General features: G+C 41.9%; 1 protein-coding gene across 1 annotated transcript in view; it reads left to right on the top strand.

Moving 5' to 3' along the window:
• SBNO2 (strawberry notch homolog 2) overlaps nt 1-21970 on the top strand; it is a 92109-nt gene that overhangs the window by 9156 nt on the left and 60983 nt on the right. Inside the window, exons 2-4 of the mRNA XM_075825375.1 lie at nt 7515-7689; nt 9581-9666; nt 13428-13518. Of these exons, the coding sequence (XP_075681490.1) occupies nt 7564-7689; nt 9581-9666; nt 13428-13518 (303 nt within the window). The 5' untranslated portion in view covers nt 7515-7563. The remainder of the gene's footprint in view (nt 1-7514; nt 7690-9580; nt 9667-13427; nt 13519-21970) is intronic.

Genomic DNA, 21970 nt, shown 5'->3' with positions numbered 1-21970 from the left:
ACAACAGGGTGGTGGAAGCGTATTACAGCCATTGTCCTGATGGTGTGCGCACATTTGTTGTGGCCACGCCATTAGAATGATGTGATGCGGCTGGCGCTGCACTAGTGAGCAGAGGCGCCGGCACTGAATACAGAGAACATGGGGGGGGGGGGTGCTTTGCAGTACGCTCGCCATGCTCCCTGTCTCCAGGCCCAGCCCTGCTCACTTAAAAAGGGGCACTTCTACCACTTTTTTTTTTTTTTTTTTTTAAATAGAATAAAACACAGTATTCATGTTTTTTATTTATTTTTTTCATTTTGGCATTACTATGCAATTTAAAATGAAATACAAAATATTGTCTTTCTCTAACAGCGACCGTAAAGGGTTAAACCTGAATGGTAAGGCAGACTAATGTCAGTTTACAACCTGCTGCAAGTTCATCTCATTAGAATAGTGGGTGGAGAAAATGTAAGACTGTTACCCCTGAGGAAGTGGCGATACTTGTGGGATGCCAAAAATATAGCGATGTACTGACCTTTGTTACATATTGATTTTTTTGTTTCATATCTGATCTAGTTTCTATACATCCCTGCTAGAGATTAATAATTGGTGTCAAGACGTTTCATCCCATTATGGGTGATCTCAAAAAGGTTTTTTTGATATGTACTTTTTGCCTTTTTACTTTTGAGATCCATGTGTGTCTTGCTTTAATTTTGAATAAAGTACATTTTTGGAAGATAATTTGAGTTCACGTGACATCCTATACACACTATTCTGTGTTTTTTTTTTTTTTCTTTTTTTGCACGGGTTGTTTATTATAGTATTTTTGGCACTTGGGACTTAATATAGATTTGTAGATCAGTGGTGGCCACCTTCAATTTGTTTTCTATGATAAAAGAATTGGCAACGCTGAAGCACCTTCCACACAACACATTAGGGTTAGAATGGGGTCGCTGCCTCCTCTCGTGTGTGCTGAGGAGTCCGTTTTATAGCACAGACCCTTCTGGACGTTCAGGCTGGGGTGCTATTAGACATGGACATCACTGGCGACATGTTACGGGGAGCAGTTAGCATAAGGCCAAGTTCAGGCTAACAAAAGATGCACCACAACTGTAGAAGGAAAAACAAGGCATTAAACTATATTCATTTTTTTGTCATAGTTCTAGAATATACTCCTAAACGGTGTCTATGAGAAACCGCAGTCTTTCATTGCAGTTTTCAAATGCTGCAGTTTTATTTCCCACTGAAGTCAACTGGGGAAAAAAAAATGGCAAAACTGCAACAAAAAAAAGTGTAGTTTAAAACAAAAAAAGACAAAATCCAGAACATACAGTTTTCAAATCCAAAATGTATGAGATCAAATCACATTAATTTAAGGAGCCTCACACACGAGCGTGTTCGGTCCATGATATACGGTCTGTACGTCGGCCGCATTTCCCGGACCGAACACAGTGCATTGAGCCGGGCTCCTAGCATCATAGTTATGTACGATGCTAGGAGTCCCTGCCTCGCTGCGGGACAACTGTCCCGTACTGTAATCATGTTTTCAGTACGGGACAGTTTTCCCGCAGCGAGGCAGTGACACCTAGCGTCATAGATAACTTTGGCGATAAGAGCCCGGCTCCCTGCACTGTGTTCGGTCTGGGAAATGCGGCCGACGTACGGACCAAACACGCTTGTGTGTGGAAGGCTTTTTTATATCTGGACATTGTGTTTTTTCCACAGGAAGACAACCGCGGCACACCAAGCGTTAACTCTGCCTAATAGGGAATGTAAAGTAGAGAGGATACATATCAGTCTTTTCTTTATACTTTTTCTCCTTTATGGATTAAGGCCTCATGCACACGAACGTGCTTTTTCGGCCGCAATTCCCCCGAAAATCCACGGGAGAATTGCAGCCCCATTCATTCCTATGGGGCCATGCACGCGACCGTAGTTTCCACGGTCCGTGCATGGCCCGAGAGCCTGGACCACAGAAAGAACGTGCAAGTCTTATTACGGCCGTGTTCTGCGGTCCAGGCTCATAGCAAATAATGGCCACGGCCATGTGCATGGCCTGTGATTTGCGGCAAGCTCGCGGCAGACAGTCCGCTGCCGGCCGATCTGAAAATCCCGGGCGTGCACATGGCTACGCTCGTGTGCAAGAGGCCTAACTTTGTGTTTGGATCAAAAAACTGACATTAAAAAATGTCACAAACTGCATGTGTGATTCCAGTGCTAGAACTCTCTTTAACCCCAATGTTGCTATTGTGTGAGGGAAATTATGGGGTCAATTATTAATGTGAGGCACGAGGTGTTATGATTTTTTTAACCTCCACGTGCCTCACATCAGAAAATGGAAGGACTTTTTTATTTTTGGGTTTGTTTTTTATTGTTGGCAAACTATAATTTTGGCATTGAGAATCGCAATTCTACACAAAGTATCGATATCGTAATCCACATTGTGGTATGGTGACAACCCTAGTGGGATAAGATCAGCAGCTGATAAATCACTGTTGTGCCTGGGAGGTCATAGATCATGTTATCCCCACTTTAATAGGATATACCCTTCCCACTAATAAATGGACCCTCCTCTGATATTGAAGCATTTTACAAGGGTATCCTTTATCACTGAGATTGTTTGTTACCCCAAAGATACACAAATTGATTGTCATTGGTTTTATTTACAGACCCCTGCCCTGTCTGTTATAACACCTACAATAAACACTTCTGTTCATGTGTGCTTTGCATCTATTTACAGATCCCACATACCAGCGAAGGGTGGGAGACCCATTAAAATGGGGCCTTTACTCATTGGTGTTAGGCCCCGTTCACACAGTTTTTTTTGCAGGCAGAAAAAATCCTGAAGGAATTTTGAGGCAGATTTTCATCCGCGTCGATTGAGCGCTGCGCACGAAAAACACCACGAGAATCGCTTTCTCTGCCTCCCATTGTTTTCAATGGGAGGTCAGAGGCGGAGCCTTGGCAAGTAAGAACATGCCGCTTTTTTTTTTTTTTACCGTGGGGAAGAAAAAAAAAAGTTTCCCATTGATATCAATGGAAGGCTGTTTCGGCCTTTTTTTGGCGCTGATTCCGACGCGGTTTCCACGTCAAAATTGGTGTCAAGAACCTGTGTGTGAACTGGGCTTTAGGCTGGATTCACACGAGCATGTTACATCCGTAATGGACGGAACGTATTTTGGCCGCAAGTCCCAGATCGAACACACTGCAGGGAGCCGGGCTCCTAGCATCATAGTTATGTACGATGCTAGGAGTCCCTGCCTCTCTGTGGAACTACTGTCCAGTACTGAAAACATGATTACAGTACGGGACAGTTGTCCTGCAGCGAGGCAGGGACTCCTAGCATCGTACATAAGTATGTTGCTAGGAGCCCGGCTCCCTGCACTTTGTTCGGTCCGGGACTTGCGGTCGAAATACGTTCCGTCCATTACGGACTGAACATGCTCGTGTGAACCCAGCCTTATAATGACTGTATAGGTTGATTAAAGTTCACATACAGTGCTGTAAGAAAAGTATTTTTACTAATTTATCACATTTAAAGAGGCTCTGTCACCAGATTTTGCAACCCCTATCTGCTATTGCAGCAGATAGGCGCTGCAATGTAGATTACAGTAACGTTTTTATTTTTAAAAAACGAGCATTTTTGGCCAAGTTATGACCATTTTTGTATTTATGCAAATGAGCCTTGCAAAAGTCCAAGTGGGCGTGTATTATGTGCGTACATCGGGCGTTTTTACTACTTTTACTAGCTGGGCGTTCTGACGAGAAGTATCATCCACTTCTCTTCAGAACGCCCAGCTTCTGGCAGTGCAGACAGTGTGTTCTCGAGAGATCACACTGTCGTCACTCACAGGTCCTGCATTGTGTCGGACGAGCGAGGACACATCGGCACCAGAGGCTACAGTTGATTCTGCAGCAGCATCAGCGTTTGCAGGTAAGATCGACTTACCTGCAAAACGCTGATGCTGCTGCAGAATCAACTGTAGCCTCTGGTGCCGATGTGGCCGTCACGATGCAGGACCTGTGAGTGACGTCACAGATCTGCACTGTCAGAAGCTGGGCGTTCTGAAGAGAAGAGGATGATACTTCTCTTCAGAGCGCCCAGCTAGTAAAAGTATTAAAAACGCCCCGATGTACGCACATAATACACGCCCACTTGGACTTTTACTTTTAAACACACCCACTTGGACTTTTGCAAGCCTCATTTGCATAATTAAAAAAATGGTCATAACTTGGCCAAAAATGCTCGTTTTTTAAAAATAAAAACGTTACTGTAATCTACATTGCAGCGCCGATCTGCTGCAATAGCAGATAGGGGTTGCAAAATCTGGTGACAGAGCCTCTTTAAGTGTTTGAGATCATCCAACTAATTTTAATATAAGATAAAAACACGAGTAAACAAAAAATCCAGCTTATAAATGATCATTTCATTTATTGAGGAAAAGATTTATTTCAAAATCTATATGCCCCATGCGAAAAAGTAATTGTCCCACTAAACCTAATAACTGGTCTAGCCATATTTGGGGAGCACGATGGGTCAGATGTTGTGGCTGCATAAGGGGAACCTACACGACGTTAGGCAGGTGGTATTAGGCGGGTTCTTCGGATAAGCCATCAATATTAGATCAGTGTGGGTCCGACTATCGGCACCTCCACCGATCAGCTGTTTGAAGTGTGACAGTGGTGCAATACCTTGCACGGCCGCTACAACTTTAACGGTGCGTTTGTTTTTTTTAAATCCGCGATTTATTCTGCGGAATTGTTTCACTTTTGTTGCGGTTCAATGGGCATACCCCAAGTGTGATAGATTTTGATTCATTAAATCATTTATTCAAGTGCTTTTGCTTCTACATCTTAATATTGTTGTATTGGAGAACTTGGCACATTTAACAGGAAGCTGTTAGTATAAATGGGTAGTTGAGTGATACTTTAACCCTAGCCAGCCCTTAACAACAACAACAACAACAACAGGATCTCAATTGGATTCCAAGTGTAAGCGCTAGATCCATGAAGTGTGCAATCTAATCTGTCATCTGTCGTGCTACAGCCTAGGCCTACTGTAGGCTTCCAGGGCCCTGTAGTGGAAGATGCTTTCTGCAACAAAGCGTGGGTTTCTGATTGGATATATTTATGTGAACGGCGTCAATTTAAAAACGCATAGAACAATGGCGGAATTTCAGTTTTTTTTTATAATCCCCCCCCAAAAAGGTTAATAAAAGTTAATATAAAAATTATATGTACCCAAAAATTGTGCCATTAAAAAGCACAACTAATCCCGCAAAAAACAAGTCCTCATACAGCTATGTAGACGAAAAAATAAGAACGTTATAGCTCTTTGAATGCGACTATAGAAAAACGAATAAAATAGCTTGGTCATTAGGGCCTAAAATGGCCTGGTCACTAAGGGGTTAAGGTACCCTACTACTATTTATAAGCTGACAGCTGAAGCTTTGTGCGCATCCTCTGTTTTTATATACAAGATGGCCCTGTTGGCGATTTTTTTTCTTTCCCATCTGTTCTCAAGGGGGTTGGAACTGCAATCTTAAATATTGTCTGTATTAGGGATGTCACAATACCATAATTTGGACTTTGATACCGATACTTCGTTTAGTATTGCGATTTCGATACCAATTTGATACTTTGCCAACAGTAATAAAAAAAAAAAAAAGTTCTTACATTTTCTGATGTGAGGCGCGAGGTGTGATGATGAATTTAACCTCCACGTGCCTCACATTGATAGTAATTAACCCCATCATGTTTCTCAGTCATAATGTGTAAGGTACATGATTGGGTTAATTACTATTAATGTGAGGCACATGGAGGTTAAATTCATCACACCTCGTGCCCCACAATAAGGGCTGATTCAGACGTGCGTGGCGTTTTTGCACACGCAAAACACGCTGCGTTTTGCCTGCGCAAAAGCCACTTGCCTGCTCTGTGAGGCAGCATCATATGATGCGTGGCTGCGTGCTTTTCGCGCAGCCGCCATCATTATGACACGCCATTCGGATGTTTGTAAACAGAAAAGCACGTGGTGCTTTTCTGTTTACATTCATCCTTTTGACAGCTGGTGCGCGAAACAGGCAGTTCGCACGGAAGTGCTTCCGTGCGACCTGCGTGGTTTTTACGCACCCATTGACTTCAATGGGTGCGTGATGCGCAAAATACGCCGAGATATTGACCATGTCGCGCTTTTTGTGCAGCGGACAAACGCTGCGCAAAAAGCACGGATTGTCTAGACTGCCCCATAGACTTGTATTGGTCTGTGCGTGGCGCGTGAAAACCACGCAGCCCGCACGGACGCAATACACGTTCGTGTGAATCCAGCCTAAGTGATAGAAAGCAGTTTCTATTTTATTTTTTTACAGCGTACACATCATAAATGATGCAAAAAAATAGTTGTGCAGGTTATTACGGCTGCGCCAATACTGAATGTGTGTATTTTATGTATTGAGACTTAGTTTAATGGTTATTGTAAAAATGGTGTATGTGTATTTTTTTTTATTTAACATTACTTTGTTTTTACTTTATTTTTTAAACTTTAATGTACTGGCATATATCTATATTACAGTACTTTAGCCTGTGTACGGATAGTACACGGGCAGTTGTTAGGACATACCGAAGTATGCCCTAACAGGAAATATGGTAAGACAGCCCTGGGGTCCTTCAATGGACCCTGGGCTGTCTGCCCATATATGGTATGTCCCTCAATCGCGTCACAAGAATTCCCTGTGACGAGATCCAAGGGGCACCCCCCCTTCTAATTTTCTCCTGAATGCTGCAGTCCGCTGTGATCACAGCATTCACGGGAATAACAGCGGAGATGAGAGGTTTCTCTGATCATTGCCCTGCTCCTGACAGTAAGTGCGCGCGCGGTCAGCAGGAGGAGATGCTGCCGGTGGTGTACTAATAAGCGTCAGTGCAGGCACTGAGGACAGAACATGAGGGTGTTTTGCAGTGCGGCCGCCATGTTCTGTCTTCAGTGCCGCAGATCATTAGTGCACCACTGGCCGCATTGCATCATCCTGACAGCGCGCACTTGTCAGGACTCTGTAGCGCGGCATCTCGCAGCCCCGCTCTCATACGTTCATGTGTTACTATACTGAGCTGTGCGGCCGCACAGCTAAGTATCGAAATACATGAAATAACAGTATCAAACCGTTTGGGGATGCAGAGTATCGAAACAGTATCGAAGTTTCGATGCATCGTGCATCCCTAGTCTGTATACCCCAACATGGTTACTTGGAAATGAATGGATGGGTCCAGTGATTCACCTTTCACATCAATAGTTTACCAAATACAATGTAAGGTTATGTGGGCCCTCCATTTATTCGAGTTGTATTCACTGTTCATTATTTTACACTAGTGACTGATATCCTCCCTAGAGCTAGGCACCCAATGTACACTTTATACATCACGTTTGGTATTTTAATGCTAGCAGAAACTTTTGTCTTAGTATTTTTATCGTATTTTATTTGTATATTTTAAATTGTATACTCACCCGGCTTCGTTCCTTCCCCCTACCTCTCTCAAAGGTATTCAATAATCCAGACCCACTGACGCTATGCTACCTCAAGGATCCTAATGCCCTGCACGGTGTCTGTGATGGACGGGGGGGGGAGATACCCACAACCTGAGTCACAACACGGATCCAACGCAATGTCCTCAACAGCTACCATGCAATACCAGTCCATTTTGTCGGATGTTGAGGTGAGGGTCCTTACTGTATGTTTTAAAAAGATATTGCACATAAAGGGTAACACGTGGCAGATTTGCTGCAGTTGTTTCCGCAGCAAATCCTTCACGTTACATGCAGATTTTGCTGTGTATTTCAGCTTTTCTACATTGAAAAGTGTAAAATTCTACTGTGAACATCTGCAACAGAATGATATGATACCTGTAGCAAAACTGTTCCGCAGCATGTGGATGAGATTTGTTCAAATCGCATCCGCGTGGCTTGGACCGAAATCTGGTGCGGATCTTCTGCACGGAAAAGCTGCAGCATTTCCGCCCCGTGTTCTTAAAGTGTAGCTAAACGTTTGACAAACTTCTGACGTGTTATAGTGACATGTCAGAAGTTTGAATTGGTGGGGGTCCAAGCACGGAGACCACCACCAATCATGGTGCCCATGTTTCTGTTCTCTATCCAGGCTGTCTATATGGTCCTGCAGTTAAAGGTCTTTTTTAGATTTATGAATTAAGACATATGGCAGCAGCTTATAGGATAAAATGAAACCTGCATAGACCCTTTTAATCCCCTGTAGCGCTGATGGTCCCACAGTCTCCGATGGTCTATGTTTATGTTGCTGCAGCAATGATCTACTGTACTGATGTCTATTTGTTAAACATGTGACTTGCTGCGGCCAGTGATTGGCTAAAGCGGTCACATGTTGATGCAATGATATAAACAGATCAGCAGGGGACCCTGGGACAATTGGCGGATTTATAAGCCCTGTACCTATTTGTTAGTTTGTACCATAAGCGGCTGCCATTTAGATGTGTTTTTTTTTTTTTTTTCTTAATATGGAAACCCCCTAACTTGCCAAAACACGCAATAAGTGTATTGTTGACACCGCCCATGGGTAAAGGATTCAATATCTATGGGAATGTAGAAGCCACAATGTTGACATTTACACTTAGGGTATTACACGGCTCATTTTCAGCTGTATTTCTTGCCGTAAGCGCCCTGAGAAATGTCTGAAAAAACGGAAGCTGAACGCCTCCAAACATCTGCCCGTTGATTTCAATAGGAAAAACAGCGTTTCGTTCCAACGGTGCGTTTTGTTTTGTTTACGCGGACGTTTGGAAAAACAGCGCAGAAAACAAAGGCCTTTTAAAAAGAACTGCATGTCGGCCGTAAAAAAACGCTTGATGCTTAAAAAATGGCTGACAATCAGGGGCTGTTTTCCCTTTGAAAACCGCTCCGTATTTTATGGCCGTATTTAGTTTGCCGTGTGAACATTGGTGATTTGCTGAATTGAATCATTAAGATGGGGACTTTATCTAGGAAAACAAGTTTTTGTACTTATTGAATCCTGTATAACTACATTGTACAGTGGGAATGGAGGTGGAAATGAGTTATTCGTTAAAAAGACTGGGCTAAACGGGTATCCCAGTCTCGAAGTATTACATAGAATTATTTTTTCAACTTAACGCTTAATAGCACACTAGTTGCTGTGAGGCAGGTTCTATAAGTAATAATGGTGGGGGTCTGACCTCGATTTTGGCAGGAGGAGCATGCTCTATCCCTCTTATAGTCTTGAATGGGGCCTAAAGGACTCTGTTTCCGACAGCCCCATTCACAGTGAATCTCTCGAATGGGGGGATTTTTATGAACCTTATTCAGATGTATAGAACGGTTGCAGAAATGTCTACACCAAATCTGCCACGTGTGAACATTGTAATAGTGAATATCTGATACTGTAGCACATGCATGCATAGAGATGGGTAATGTATCCGCAACAAAAGGGCTACTGATTTTTGGACCAGTGCATGTTACGTGATATTTCCTAAGTTGTATTACTGAACATGGCACAATGTTGTGGGAGGATTAATGTGATGGGTGTGAATGATTTCTGATGCACCTTTGCTGTGATTTCAGACCCCGGTGCTGGCTGGTACCCAGTGGACCCCATACTCATATTCACCTGCTCATTGCTTGCCCCATCCTATCATCAGCTCCGATCCGTAAGTTCCACCTATCCCTCTTCACCTTTCGGCTTGCCAAAAATTTGTTGCTGATATTGCAAATGATTTGATATATAATTTTTGCACTTTCCTACTTGAGCAACCTAAACGGTTTATTTAATTTTTTTTATTATTATTTTAATTGTCTGAAACTGAAATGTCTCTTTGTGTTTTGTCCATTGTATTTCATCAAATTTGCCATATCATGTGCTGTTGAATGGCTTTCCTTTTTAGATTTTTGTTTTATTACCTTCTCTAGCTGTGTGGTGTATGTTTTTGTTACTTTTCATGGTTTTTGTTTTTTAGATTTTTATTCCATTAGAAAGCCAAAATCAGAGTTAAGACTCAAGTGCGGTTAAACTGTAGTCTGTTTTTTTTTTTTCTTCTATCTCTGTGGCTTTTATAGCACTAACCTATTCCGCAGCGCTGTATAGACGTCGTCCTCACATTGTTCAGAGGGCCTCACATCTTAAATTCCCTCTCAGTTTTTGGAGTGTTGGAGGAAACCGAGTCCCCGGTGGAGACCCACACAAACGCAAGGAGAACAATACGAACGTCATGAATGTGTTGCTTTGGTCGGGTTTGACCCCAGGACCCCAGTGCTGCAAGACAACCGTGCTATCCACTATTTAGTAGTACATTAAAAGTCATATAGTGCTTAAAAAAGTGACTATGTAACCATTACTGCAGTTGTTGCGTTACCTAGACAAACAGTAAGACAGAGTATAGAAATTCAGTATGGAAATATCCTGTACCTAACTCTAAAAATGCAATTCTGCAAACGTCTTTAGTAGTAGATGCAGTTGAGTCTTGGAACCTCGCCATGCAGATCTGTTAAACCCTATAAACAGCCCCCGTGGACCTGGACCACCTCTGTTATGACCCTGGCTTTATGAATGTCAGTCCCTCGGCACGGTGTATGGCCAGTAGAGCCATCGATCTGCAGCAAATGGGAAGGGTTTACAGCACTGAATGTAGGACGCTGACCGCTCGTTTACATATACGGCGCCTGGACAATTAAGACTTTTTACCAGTTATGCCAGGACCTTGATTGGCAACATAGGTATATGTACACAGCTTTCCATGTTAGCGGTCTGGGGGATCAAAACTGCTGACAGACTACCTCTTTAACTGCGCTCCAATATCCGTTTTCCCGTTTTTAATGGAGATAGTACACTTTTGCAAAGATTTGCCTCATAAAATTTGTCTACCCGCATCTGACCGCACATGGCAACCCAGAATGCATAAAAACACTGCTGAGAAAGTGGAAGTTTGTAGTCAGATTCTGAGCTCCAAATCGGTTTTGAAAGCGGCAAATCTTTATGAAGACTCTGTCCTTGCGCACCAATGCTCTTTCTTTACTGTATCTTGGTGTTAGAAGACTTGGGGGGGGGGGGGGGGGGGGGGGGTCGGATTTGGCTACCTTTCTAATAATAATTGAGCACCATGGTAACTATGCTGCAAGTGTACCCAGGCATTCTCTTAGAGATGGTGCTTACAACAGGCCTTTCTTACTCATTATCTGCCACAAATGCAAATTTCATCCCTTGTCCCTCCAACATCGTCTGGCCATCTGCAAACACAAGTTTCTTCCTTAAATCTGCATCGTCAGCAGCTGAATGTTGAGACACAGCATTTTTCTACATTTTTTTTGTTGGCATTTTCGTCGGCGTTCCTCACAACAATTATTTTTTTTTTTTTTAGGTGAACCCTGCGACCCTATGTTTACTTTTAAAGTCTATAGTAAATTATTACAAGGCCTACATAACACAGCATTTTGGTTTTGTGCCATTTGGGTAGCATTTTGGGGTTCTTTTGTTTTTTGTGGCTTTTTTTTTCTAGTGTTTTTTTTTTTTTCCCCCATAGGCTACTTAATAGGACTTCAAAAACGCAAGGAATAGCGATTGTACAAAATGACACTAAATAAAAAAAGCCGCCAAAAATGCATGTATAAACGCCAGTATGAAAACAATGTTGCGTTTAAAAAAAACGCTGGTGTTTTTACACTAACTTTTTAGTGCAGTTTAAAACGCCAGACAAAAACCCGGTGTGAAGGAGCCCTTAAAGAGGCTCTGTCACCAGATTAGAAGTGTCCTATCTCCTACATAATCTGATCTGCGCTGTAATGTAAATAAGTGTTTTTTTATTTTGAAAAACAATCATTTTTGAGCAAGTTGTGAGCAATTTTATATTTATGCTAATTCATTTCTTAATGCCCAACTGGGCGTTTAACTTTTGACCAAGTGGGTGTTGTGAAGAGAAGTGTATGATGCTGACCAATCGGAGTCCTACACTTCTCCCCATTCATGTCCATTTATACTCCGCACAGCGTGATCTCGTGAGATCATGCTGTGCTGTCACTTACACCCACACTAACTTTACTGAAGTGTCTTGAGAGTGAATAGACATTGCCTCCAGCCAGGACGCGATGTCGATCGACACTTCGGTAAAGTTTGTGTGGGACTTAATCACAGCTCTGCGAGATCACGCTGTGAAAGACAGCGTAGCTGTGCTGTGTGATTAAGTCCCACAAAAAACGTTACCGAAGTGTCGGGAGTGTGAATAGACATCGCGTCCTGGCTATTCACTTTCAAGACACTTCAGTAAAGTTAATGTGGGTGTATGTAACAGCACAGCCTGATCTCGCGAGATCACACTGCAGTGAATACAAATGGACATGAATGGAGAGCAGTGTATGACGCTGATTGGTCACTGATTGGTCAGCGTCATACACTCCTCTGTACAACACCCAGTTGGTCAAAAGTAAAAAAAAACGCCCAGTTGGGCATTAAGAAACTAATTAGCATAAATATAAAATTGCTCATAACTTCCTCAAAAATTATGGTTTTTCAAAATAAAAAACACTGCTGTTATCTACATTACAGCACCGATCACATTATGTAGGAGATAGGGCACTTATAATCTGGTGACAGAGCCTCTTTAAGGGGTTGTTTTTTTTTTTTTGTTTTTGTTTTTTTTCCTTTTTTTTTTTTTTCCATTTGTTTGTAGAATAGAAAATTATAGTTTTCCTATATACATGTATTCAAAATTCTGCTCATATACCTTTCTAATAACCGTGGGATAGTCCATAGTAATGGATCCGTAGAATAAGTAAATGGACTAAACATGCTGTCAGTCATGTGACCCACCATCCACACATCATGTGGGGACTGGCATATAGGTAACACTGTCCAGGTATCTAATAGGTTAATATTATTTTACTGAGTTCAAAGTATTTCTACCTACAGCAACGTCTGTCGGTGTCTGTGTAGGAGCAGATCTTACATTGTCGGGCGTGTGTGTTTGTTTTTACAGTTCACTTTATTAACAACATCCCCTAGAAACAGGTAGCCATTTTATACAAGTAAATACAGGAACAGTCAAGTAGTTGTTTGTCATTATTCCACCATTAGTCCTATTCATTTAGTCCATGGATGAGGTCTTTATGTTGCCCAACACATGTAAGTCATGTTACCCTGTTGGTAACTGAATACTAGCGTTCACCTTATGTGGGTGGAGGGGTCCACGTGACTGACACCATGTTACCCCATGGATGCGTTACACAGGACTAATCTGTGGACTATATATCATTCTACAATACTGTTTCATAAGAAAGGTGTGCGAGCAGAATTTCTAATACATGTATATTTAAAAACGGTACGATTTTCTATTTTTACAAATAAATGTAAAAAGCGGACAAGCCCTTGAAGGTGTTCTCTGTGTCCTTTACTTGTTCCATTCTGTTTCTGTTTTCTTCCCAGATTACATTACAATGGTGAATCAGACTATTACAGTAGGAACTACTCCACACCATTCTCTAGTTACATTACGGAGAGCCAATCCTACAGTCAGGTAAGACCTCTGGCTTCAGCTCATTTGCATAAATCTGTTGCTTCCTTATTACTCACGCACCCCGATACATTTTCTGTGGGACTATCTGCTTCCGTTGTGTTTTTTGCACTACTTTTTGTTTGCTTTCCCAAACTTCCACTTTTTTTTTTTTTCTCTTTTGTTAACCCTTTTTTTCACCTAGAATGTTCTGATTCTTCTTTGATGAAGCCTCCCTCTGCGCTTGCTTCTTCACCTTCTTTCTCGCCGTTTCCTTCTGAAACGGTCTTGCATTGTGTCCCCGATGCCTCTGTGCTCCCTCCCCTCTCCTGACCCTCCCCTCTGTCTGGCTGCAGTTTGTGTGGTGACCTGTGCTGAATGTTGCGTAATGTTGTGCAGTGATATTTCCAGTAATGTATATGTGATCAGACTGAGCAGGAAGATGGGAGAGGCATTCTCTTCTTTAACCTGTAAATATTCTCCCATTATCCTTGTGCTGCATTTTTGTGCATTTAAGCAGTAAAGGCAAAGATCTGCCCAAATTTTCAGCTTTCTTTCTACGGAAAATCCCAGGAAGCAGTATTTGGTATGCTCAAGTACAAGAGGAACTCTGCGAAGTTTCCAAGCTACTCTTAACCATTGCTTTGCCAATACTGCTTTGTATTTTACAGTCTTTTATCTGCTGGTGGTATACTTTTTTTTCTGTTAGGGGTATACATCTCATTCTGTGGCTTTGGATGCAGGGTCCTGTGCTAATCGCGCTCATGACGCTGTGGAGTGGGGGGGGGGTTCCTAACTTCTACTCTTCTTTTGCAAGCAATTTTAAGGTTTTTTTTTTAAATTGACCATCTAAGACTATATTCACTTTACTTGCCTTGTCGTCTGTTTTTTTTTTTTTCTTTTTTTTCCTTTTGCAAATCTTAAACCGTTATCTCATAAGTGTGGTCAGATGATAAAAAAAATACTTAATTGTTGCACTAGAATTTGTGGCTGTTTCTGCCCAACAAGCACCATATAACCCAATGTGTCCCAGTATGGAAAAAGACAGGATTGCGACATTTGTTAGCTGCCGATCGCTAGATCTTGGTTCAGGTATAAACGGTCAGTTTTTTTTTTTTGTTTTTTTTCAGGCATATTTTTCCCATGATTTCTTAAAGGTATTTGAAGTGGTTATTTAGAATTAATGTCGTCATTTTTTGTTGTGTGCAGTAAGGCCCCCCTTTCACATCGCGTTTGTGCTGCCTTACATTTATCGCGTTCGTCAGGAAAGCTCCGACGTACATGATAAATGTATTCGCCTGGCTAATGGAGCCCTATGGAGATCAAAAGCGTGTCCTCTTGGTATATGTCCGTATATGTTTTTTCTGAAGGATGGAATAGTGTAATACACTACTCTATTCCATCCTGCTGATTTACGCAGAAAAAAAAGGTATACCGTGCAGTATTAATACTTTTTTTTTTTTAAACATGGGGGGGGGGGCTATGGGTGACAGATGCCACTGTATGGCATTTGCCCCGGGTATACATTAAACATATACATCGAGAACCTCCCAACATCACTGTCCCATATTTGGACGGTGATTGTAGGAGCTTACCAATGCAGGTGATGCCGAGCACGGCATCGGCTCTGCCCGTGGTTAATATATGGACAGTGATGATACGGGTTTCCACAGGACCGGAGTCCTCGGCCAGAGTGTTTTGTGCTTCTAGGTAAAAAAAACAACCATTTTCATTGCGATATATGAACCCAGCTTGACTTCAATGGGATATGTGCAAATCCCACCTGACACTGCTCCATATTAATTTCTAATGGAGATAAAAAACATCATGTGGTATATAAGACATCCATTTTATTTGTATTGCACAGTTTTACGTCTTATAGAGGCGCTGTATAGTACTGTATAGAAGGGCTGCCCAGTCATAAGAAATTGATGGCCTATCCTCAGGATAGTTCCTCAATATCTGATCAGTGGGGGTTCAACTCCCGATCAACTGGTTGACGGGGCCACGGCAGCTCATAAGAGTTCTGCTTCCCCTTTATTACTGTCACTGCTCGTACTGTGAATCGCTGACACATTCGTAGTAGCGGTTCACTGTATTCGTGTGTTCACTTGAATGGGAAAAGGCTTTAATACTGTGAACCGCCGCTAAAGTGTGTTAGCGATTCACAGTGTGAGCAGTGACCGTAATGAAGGGGAAGCGGCGCACGTATGATCGCCGCACGTATGATCACCGCGGCACCTTCAAAACAGCTGATTGTTGGGGTTCCCGGGAGTCTGATCCCCACCGATCAGATATTGATGGCCTATCCTGAGGATAGGCCATCAATTTCTTATGGCTGGACAACCGCGCCCCCCTTAACAATGCTAAGGGGAGTATGGTGCAGACTTGCTGCGGATGTCTACGTAGCAAGTCCGACCTGTCTGAACTTACCTTTGTGTCCATTGTTTGCGGGATTTGTCTGCATATTTGTGACCAAGGCGTATATATAATGAAGACTTTATAAGAAGGGTGGGTCTTCTGGTGGTGAGGGGCATGTGCACCATGTTTAGAAGAGGTTTTTATTATTAGTTCCTGTAGCTGGTGCTAATATTAATGCGCGTTCATGATCTGCTGTAAATATTAAAGTTCCTGGAATCCTCTCCATTCCCCTCAATTGAATTGCTCTCTGGGGGGGTGGGGGGGGATGAACAGGGAAAGAATCAATGTCTAAGCATAAGTAGTCTCTGGGGTTGGGGAGTGAAGGGTTAATGAAATGTCATGTCAGGCTCTTCCAGCAAAGAAGAAGTTAATGAGCTATTCTAAACGACTGCAAGGGAGCAGTAAAGCTGTAGTTCCAGTAGGCGAGGAGTTAAGTTCGCTGCAGTTTCCATGCTGTGATTGGCTGGCATGGCAGGTACAGGTACATAAGGAGGTGGAGCTTGCTGCCAGGCACCGTAAGTGTTGTGACTGCCAGGAATCCTCGCATACAATCATTTCCTGAAAGTCAGAAGAGCACTGAGAGGAAGTGGGATCGGGGCTGGCCGTGCATACCCTGGGGGGAGGGAGGTAGGATAGTATGGGGAGGAGAGAGAGAAGCAGCTTCTAGAGAAGGAGGAGAGAAGAAAGTGTGTGTGTGAAGAGGAGGGGGTGCCAGCTGTTGTGATGTTCTGCTGTCCCTCCAGCCATCACCCGCTTCCCATCTCCTCCGCTCAGTTGGTATGTCACAACTGCACTTCTGGCTGAAGCTTTCCTCAGTGAACAAGGTACTGCTACACTCTGACATCTACTATCTCTCAGTCCTTGTGTACTGGAGCTGGGACTTGTGCTGACAAGATCTACATGTGCTTTCCTTCTCCTAAGGACATGCTTCGTGCGAGCACTAGCATGACAGACACATACATGCATACATATATACATTCGCTTTCACTTAGATCATTATCACTATTATGCAAGGCACTCGAAACTTTGTTTTACTGTTGGCTTCTTCCTCCTTCATGTCACCCTTGGGAAGGTCCCTAACTTCACGAGGAAATGAGCAAAACGACTTCTCCTAAGGTAAAAGTGTATTCTGTTTAGGCTGTGGGAAGGCCGTGTAAAACCTCTCGATCTCAAGCAAATCTATTTCCATGTCGCCGTATATTTGGTGGTTTTCTTGACTCTGTGTAAGTTTTGTCCAATATCACAGATTTCCCTGTCTTGCTTTTGTTCTTGATCTGTTATGTACAATATCTCAGATTGTCCTACTTTTGATATATTTCTGTTTTTTTAAAGAAAGATCTATCATTTGTTTACACCGGATTGTAACTATTTTCTTTTTATTTTATACGCTTCTAGCTTATACGTTTGTGTGTGTTTTCCCCCCCACGTTTCTATGGTTCCCATCATCTTTTAGTATGATGATGGAAACCGATAGTGTAGACTAGGGTCTATAAGGAGGCACGCCATAAGGACTGGCTGGAACCGTTGTATATTTACCGATGCTGTTCACAAGATGTGCACCGTATATCCTAAAGAGAAGGGGTTTTCAGATTGTGCCATGTTAGTCTGGTAAATCATTTGCTGATTAAAAACTTGGAAACAAGTCGTGCCATGGATTGGTAAACGAACCAAATAAATGTTGATGTTTTGGTAATGATGGTTATTGGTGGCCTTTATAAAATTCTGAAGGAAATACTTGAGCCACTTCTAATACATCGTTTCCAAATGAGTCCTTTTCTAATAAATTTGACCGTATTGTTGGGATATATCATACAACACATTTAATTCTACGCCAGTCAACCAGAAATGTTTAGTTTAGAATGCTAATAATATGGCCATTGGAGTTCAGGGGTTTTCGTAATTTTTGGTCTTGAGGCCATTTCTCGGCATTATCAACGAGAGGAGGGGGGGGGGGTCTAATTTTTCCAGTAACATGAGGACCAGGGGATGTATCTCCCAATACAATAAGGGAGGGCTCTTAAAGCCATAATGTTTGTATAGGCGGGGGTGTCTTTCTTACTGCAATACCTACACTAGGGAGGTTTTACCCAGTAAAACTAGAATCCTCCTCCTAAAAATAGGATTTGCTGTTAGCTGCATGTATAAAAAGAGAACTTCTTTATAAAGTGTATTCCTGCTCTGGGGCAGGTTGTTGTTGGACTTTGCAAATTTGGATAATGGTTCAAGATCTAAGCACGAATGTGCATTCATGCTTGAAATATTGCATGATTTTACAGGAGATTAATTAGAAAACATTCTATAGTTGTCATTTTTTTGTTCAGTAGTAAATATGACACTGACTCTACAAGAAAGTCCAGTCCAGTCGAACCTACAGTTAGTTACCTTTACCAATGCCCTTTCTGCTTGATGTGATTTCTCATTCGTTCTAATAGGTTTTTCTGATAATCGTAAGACCATGTTCACATGGAATTTGTTCAGACTGGAAAAAGAGGCTGATTTTTAAGAGAGAACCGTCTCTGAATCCAGGCATTTTGGGAGCTGATTTTCCAAGCGTGATTTTTGCAGGCGTTTTTGAGGCGTATTTTAAAGCCTATTTTCAAAGCATTTTTTTTGTAGTGCCAATGGAATATCTGCCTGTTAAACATTTAAAGAGGTGAAATGTCACTTCTTCTTTTTTAAGAAGCATAATTTTATGAGGCGTTTTTTCATTAGGCACTATAAAAATATTGTAGACATGAACTACACAGTGTATTTCCCATTGAAGTCAAGGGGAAGCTGTTTTGCAGGCATATTTTGGTGCGTAATACGAGGGTTTTACACTCCGAAATATGCCGTGTGAACATCGCCTGACTTTACATTCTGCATTCAAGATTCTTCATGTATGCTGGTCTTTCTCTGGGTCTCTCAATTTATATTGTAGTGTATGTACAAAAACATATCTCCATATTCGTGTTATTTATGTGGAACCGCCGTTTTCCCCAACACTGTGAACTCCTCATATACTATGGGATTCTAGTTTATAAAAACACACAAACGCAACCATTTTTTTTTCTTTTTTTACCATCAGGGGTTCTGGTATTTTTTTGATTCAATCGAAAAATGCAAGCCTTAGACTTTATGGTCAGTAAATATTATGGGGGAATTTATTCAGACTGGAATTTCATATACTAGTCTAAATCTAAAAGCACTGGATTAAGATTCGCTTAATTTTTATTTTTTTCTCCTTCCCTGTACTGTGGGGGGTGAATGGGTTGGGTTGGCGGATGGGATTACTGTTTAGAAATGTTATGCTGTTGAGAAAAAAAAAAAAAAAGCACCTAAGGCGCTTCTCTGGCTGAGGGTGGTGTAGAACGTTTGATAAATACCCCCTATATTTTTCTTATGTGATTTGCGGTTTTAGGATTTCAACACTGTACATTCTTCTTTTTTTTTTTTTTTTTTCGACTTACTGTATTTTTTTGAAAATACAGATAAAGAAAACCTTAACCACAATTTCCCAGGAGATTTACACTATGAATAAGGAATATAGTCAAACCCAAGATGCATGCATGCGTGTATAAACAAAAAGTTAATTAATCTGAACCCCATCGGTTGAGTACTGAACGGAAACCATTCAGAAAGATTCAGCAATTTCACAGCTCAAGCGGCCATCGCCCCCCCCCCCCCCCAAATTAAAATTTAATTAAAATAAATGCAGAACCAAATATAAGCTACATATAGCATCACTGGGCAAATTATATCATACCAGAATTAACCTGCAGAGTAAAAATAAGTGTCCATCTCCACCTCAACCAGATTTGCTCAAATTTATACGGGCACCTGCGATTAATATACAACACTTTGTACATGGGTTTATATTTGTTAGTGCCACCCAGTGAGCAATCGCGGGGGACTCGGTGGTTTTCCACATAATAATTATAATCTTGCGGACATAAGAAAAGTTGCAATTTATTAAAGAATATCCTGCCATATGCGTCTGAAATAATTCCATCTATAACCCCCTAAAAGACAAACTTGCGAGGTGAGTATTCTTGGAAAATCAAAGTTAACAGTTGGGTCTTGGAGAACGGCAGACCAAAAGGGAACCAGTTTAGGACAAGATCACACCACATGCAGAAAGGAGCCAGGAGTAGCACCGCATCTAAAACCCCCTATCCGTTTCAATCTAACAGTTGCATAATAAAACCTATTCAGAAACTTGGTTTGGATCAAGAAATCTCGCGAGCTGACCACCAAAGAGAAATCTCAACCTTCTTCCTACTACTCACTGGATAAATCGGGGATATTGGGCAGCCATTTACTGTAGGCCTTTTCAAAGGGTTTCGACCCAGTGGACTGAAGGAGTGAGTACGCCCCCGTGTCAGGGGTTTAGACAAGTCTGTATTCCAAAGAAGACTACAGTTCTGTGAAGGAAGGGAGAGAGGAAGAGGATCCAAATTGTGCCTAAATGGCATGACAAAGTTGAAAATATTGAAAGAAAGCGGACCTTGGGACTCCACACTTGATATAGTTCTTGTAAAGTGAAGCCAGTATTTTGTCTGTGGTTAGTTAGAATATCTGAGTGGTAATCGCTAGGCTTCTCTGTCCTTTTCTAGTAAATATCTCCTTTAACCCCTTAACGCTCCATGACCTACTATTAGGTCATGCTAACTGTAGCGTTCGCGCTCAGTGACCTAATAGTAGGTCATGGAGTAAACACGGCGCCGTTCGCGCGGGGCGCGTTCATGAGCTGTGATAGCTGCTGTTTCCGACAGCAGACTATCACTGCTCAATGTGCCGGGACCGATCGCGGAGCTCCCCCGCCGATTAACCCCTCAGAAGCCGCGTTCAATAGCGATCGCGGCTTCTTAGGGGTTAATCCACCATCGCCGGCCTGCTACACGATAGCGGCCGACGATGGTGACTATGGCAACCGGACACCAAACAATGGCGTCCGGCTATGCCATAGACGGAAGCCTAGTGGGTCCTGACAACTTCAGGACCCACTATGCTTGCTGTCAGTGAGTAGCTGACAGTTCTAATACACTGCACTACGCATGTAGTGCAGTGTATTACAATAGCGATCAGGGCCTCCTGCCCTCAAGTCCCCTAGTAGGACAAAGTAATAAAGTTAAAAAAAGATGTGTAAAAATAAGAAAATAAAAGTTTTAAAAGTAAAAATCCCCCTTTTTCCCTTATCAGTCATTTATTATTAATAAAAATATATAAACAAACAAACTATACATAATTGGTATCGCCGCGTCCGTAACGACCTGAACCACAAAATTATATCGTTATTTATCCCGCACGGTGAACGCCGTAAAAAAAAATATTAATAAACCGTACCACAATCACAATTGTTTGGTCACTTCACCTCCCAAAAAATGGAATAAAAAGAGATCAAAAAGTCGCATGTACCGAAAAATGGTACTGATGGAATCTACAGTTCGTTACGCAAAAAATAAGTCCTCGCACGGCTTTATTGATGGAAAAATAAAAAAGTTCTGGCTCTTAGAATATGGTAACACAAAAAGTGAATGATTGTTTACAAAACGTATTTTATTGTGCAAACGCCATAAGACATAAAAAAAAACTATAAACATCTGGTATCGCCGTAATCGTATCGCCCCGCAGAATAAAGTGAATGTGTCATTTATAGCGCACGGTGAACGCTGTAAAAAAAATAGAATAAAAAAACAATAGTAGAATTGCTGTTTTTTAGTCACCACGTCACCTAAAAATAGAATAAAAACTGATCAAAAAGCCGCATGCATGACATGAAAACTACAATGAATTCCTCAAGGAGTCTAGTTTCCAAATTGGGGTCACTTTTGGGGGGTTTCCAATGTTTTGGCACCACAAGACCTCTTCAAACCGGACATGGTGCCTAATAAAAAAGGAGGGCTCAAAATCCACTAGGTGCTCCTTTGCTTCGGAGGCCGGTGCTTCAGTCCATTACCGCACTAGGGCCACATGTGGGAAATTTCTCAAAACTGCAGAATCTGGGCAATAAATATTAAGTTGTGTTTCTCTGATAAATCCTTTTGTGTTATAAAAACAATGGTATAAAGAGGAT

This window comes from Rhinoderma darwinii, chromosome 1 (assembly GCF_050947455.1).
Source record: "Rhinoderma darwinii isolate aRhiDar2 chromosome 1, aRhiDar2.hap1, whole genome shotgun sequence".
In the NCBI taxonomy this organism is placed as follows: Eukaryota; Metazoa; Chordata; class Amphibia; order Anura; family Rhinodermatidae; genus Rhinoderma; species Rhinoderma darwinii.
Note: the sequence above shows the minus strand (reverse complement) of the source record. Positions and strands in the feature narration are given on the sequence as shown.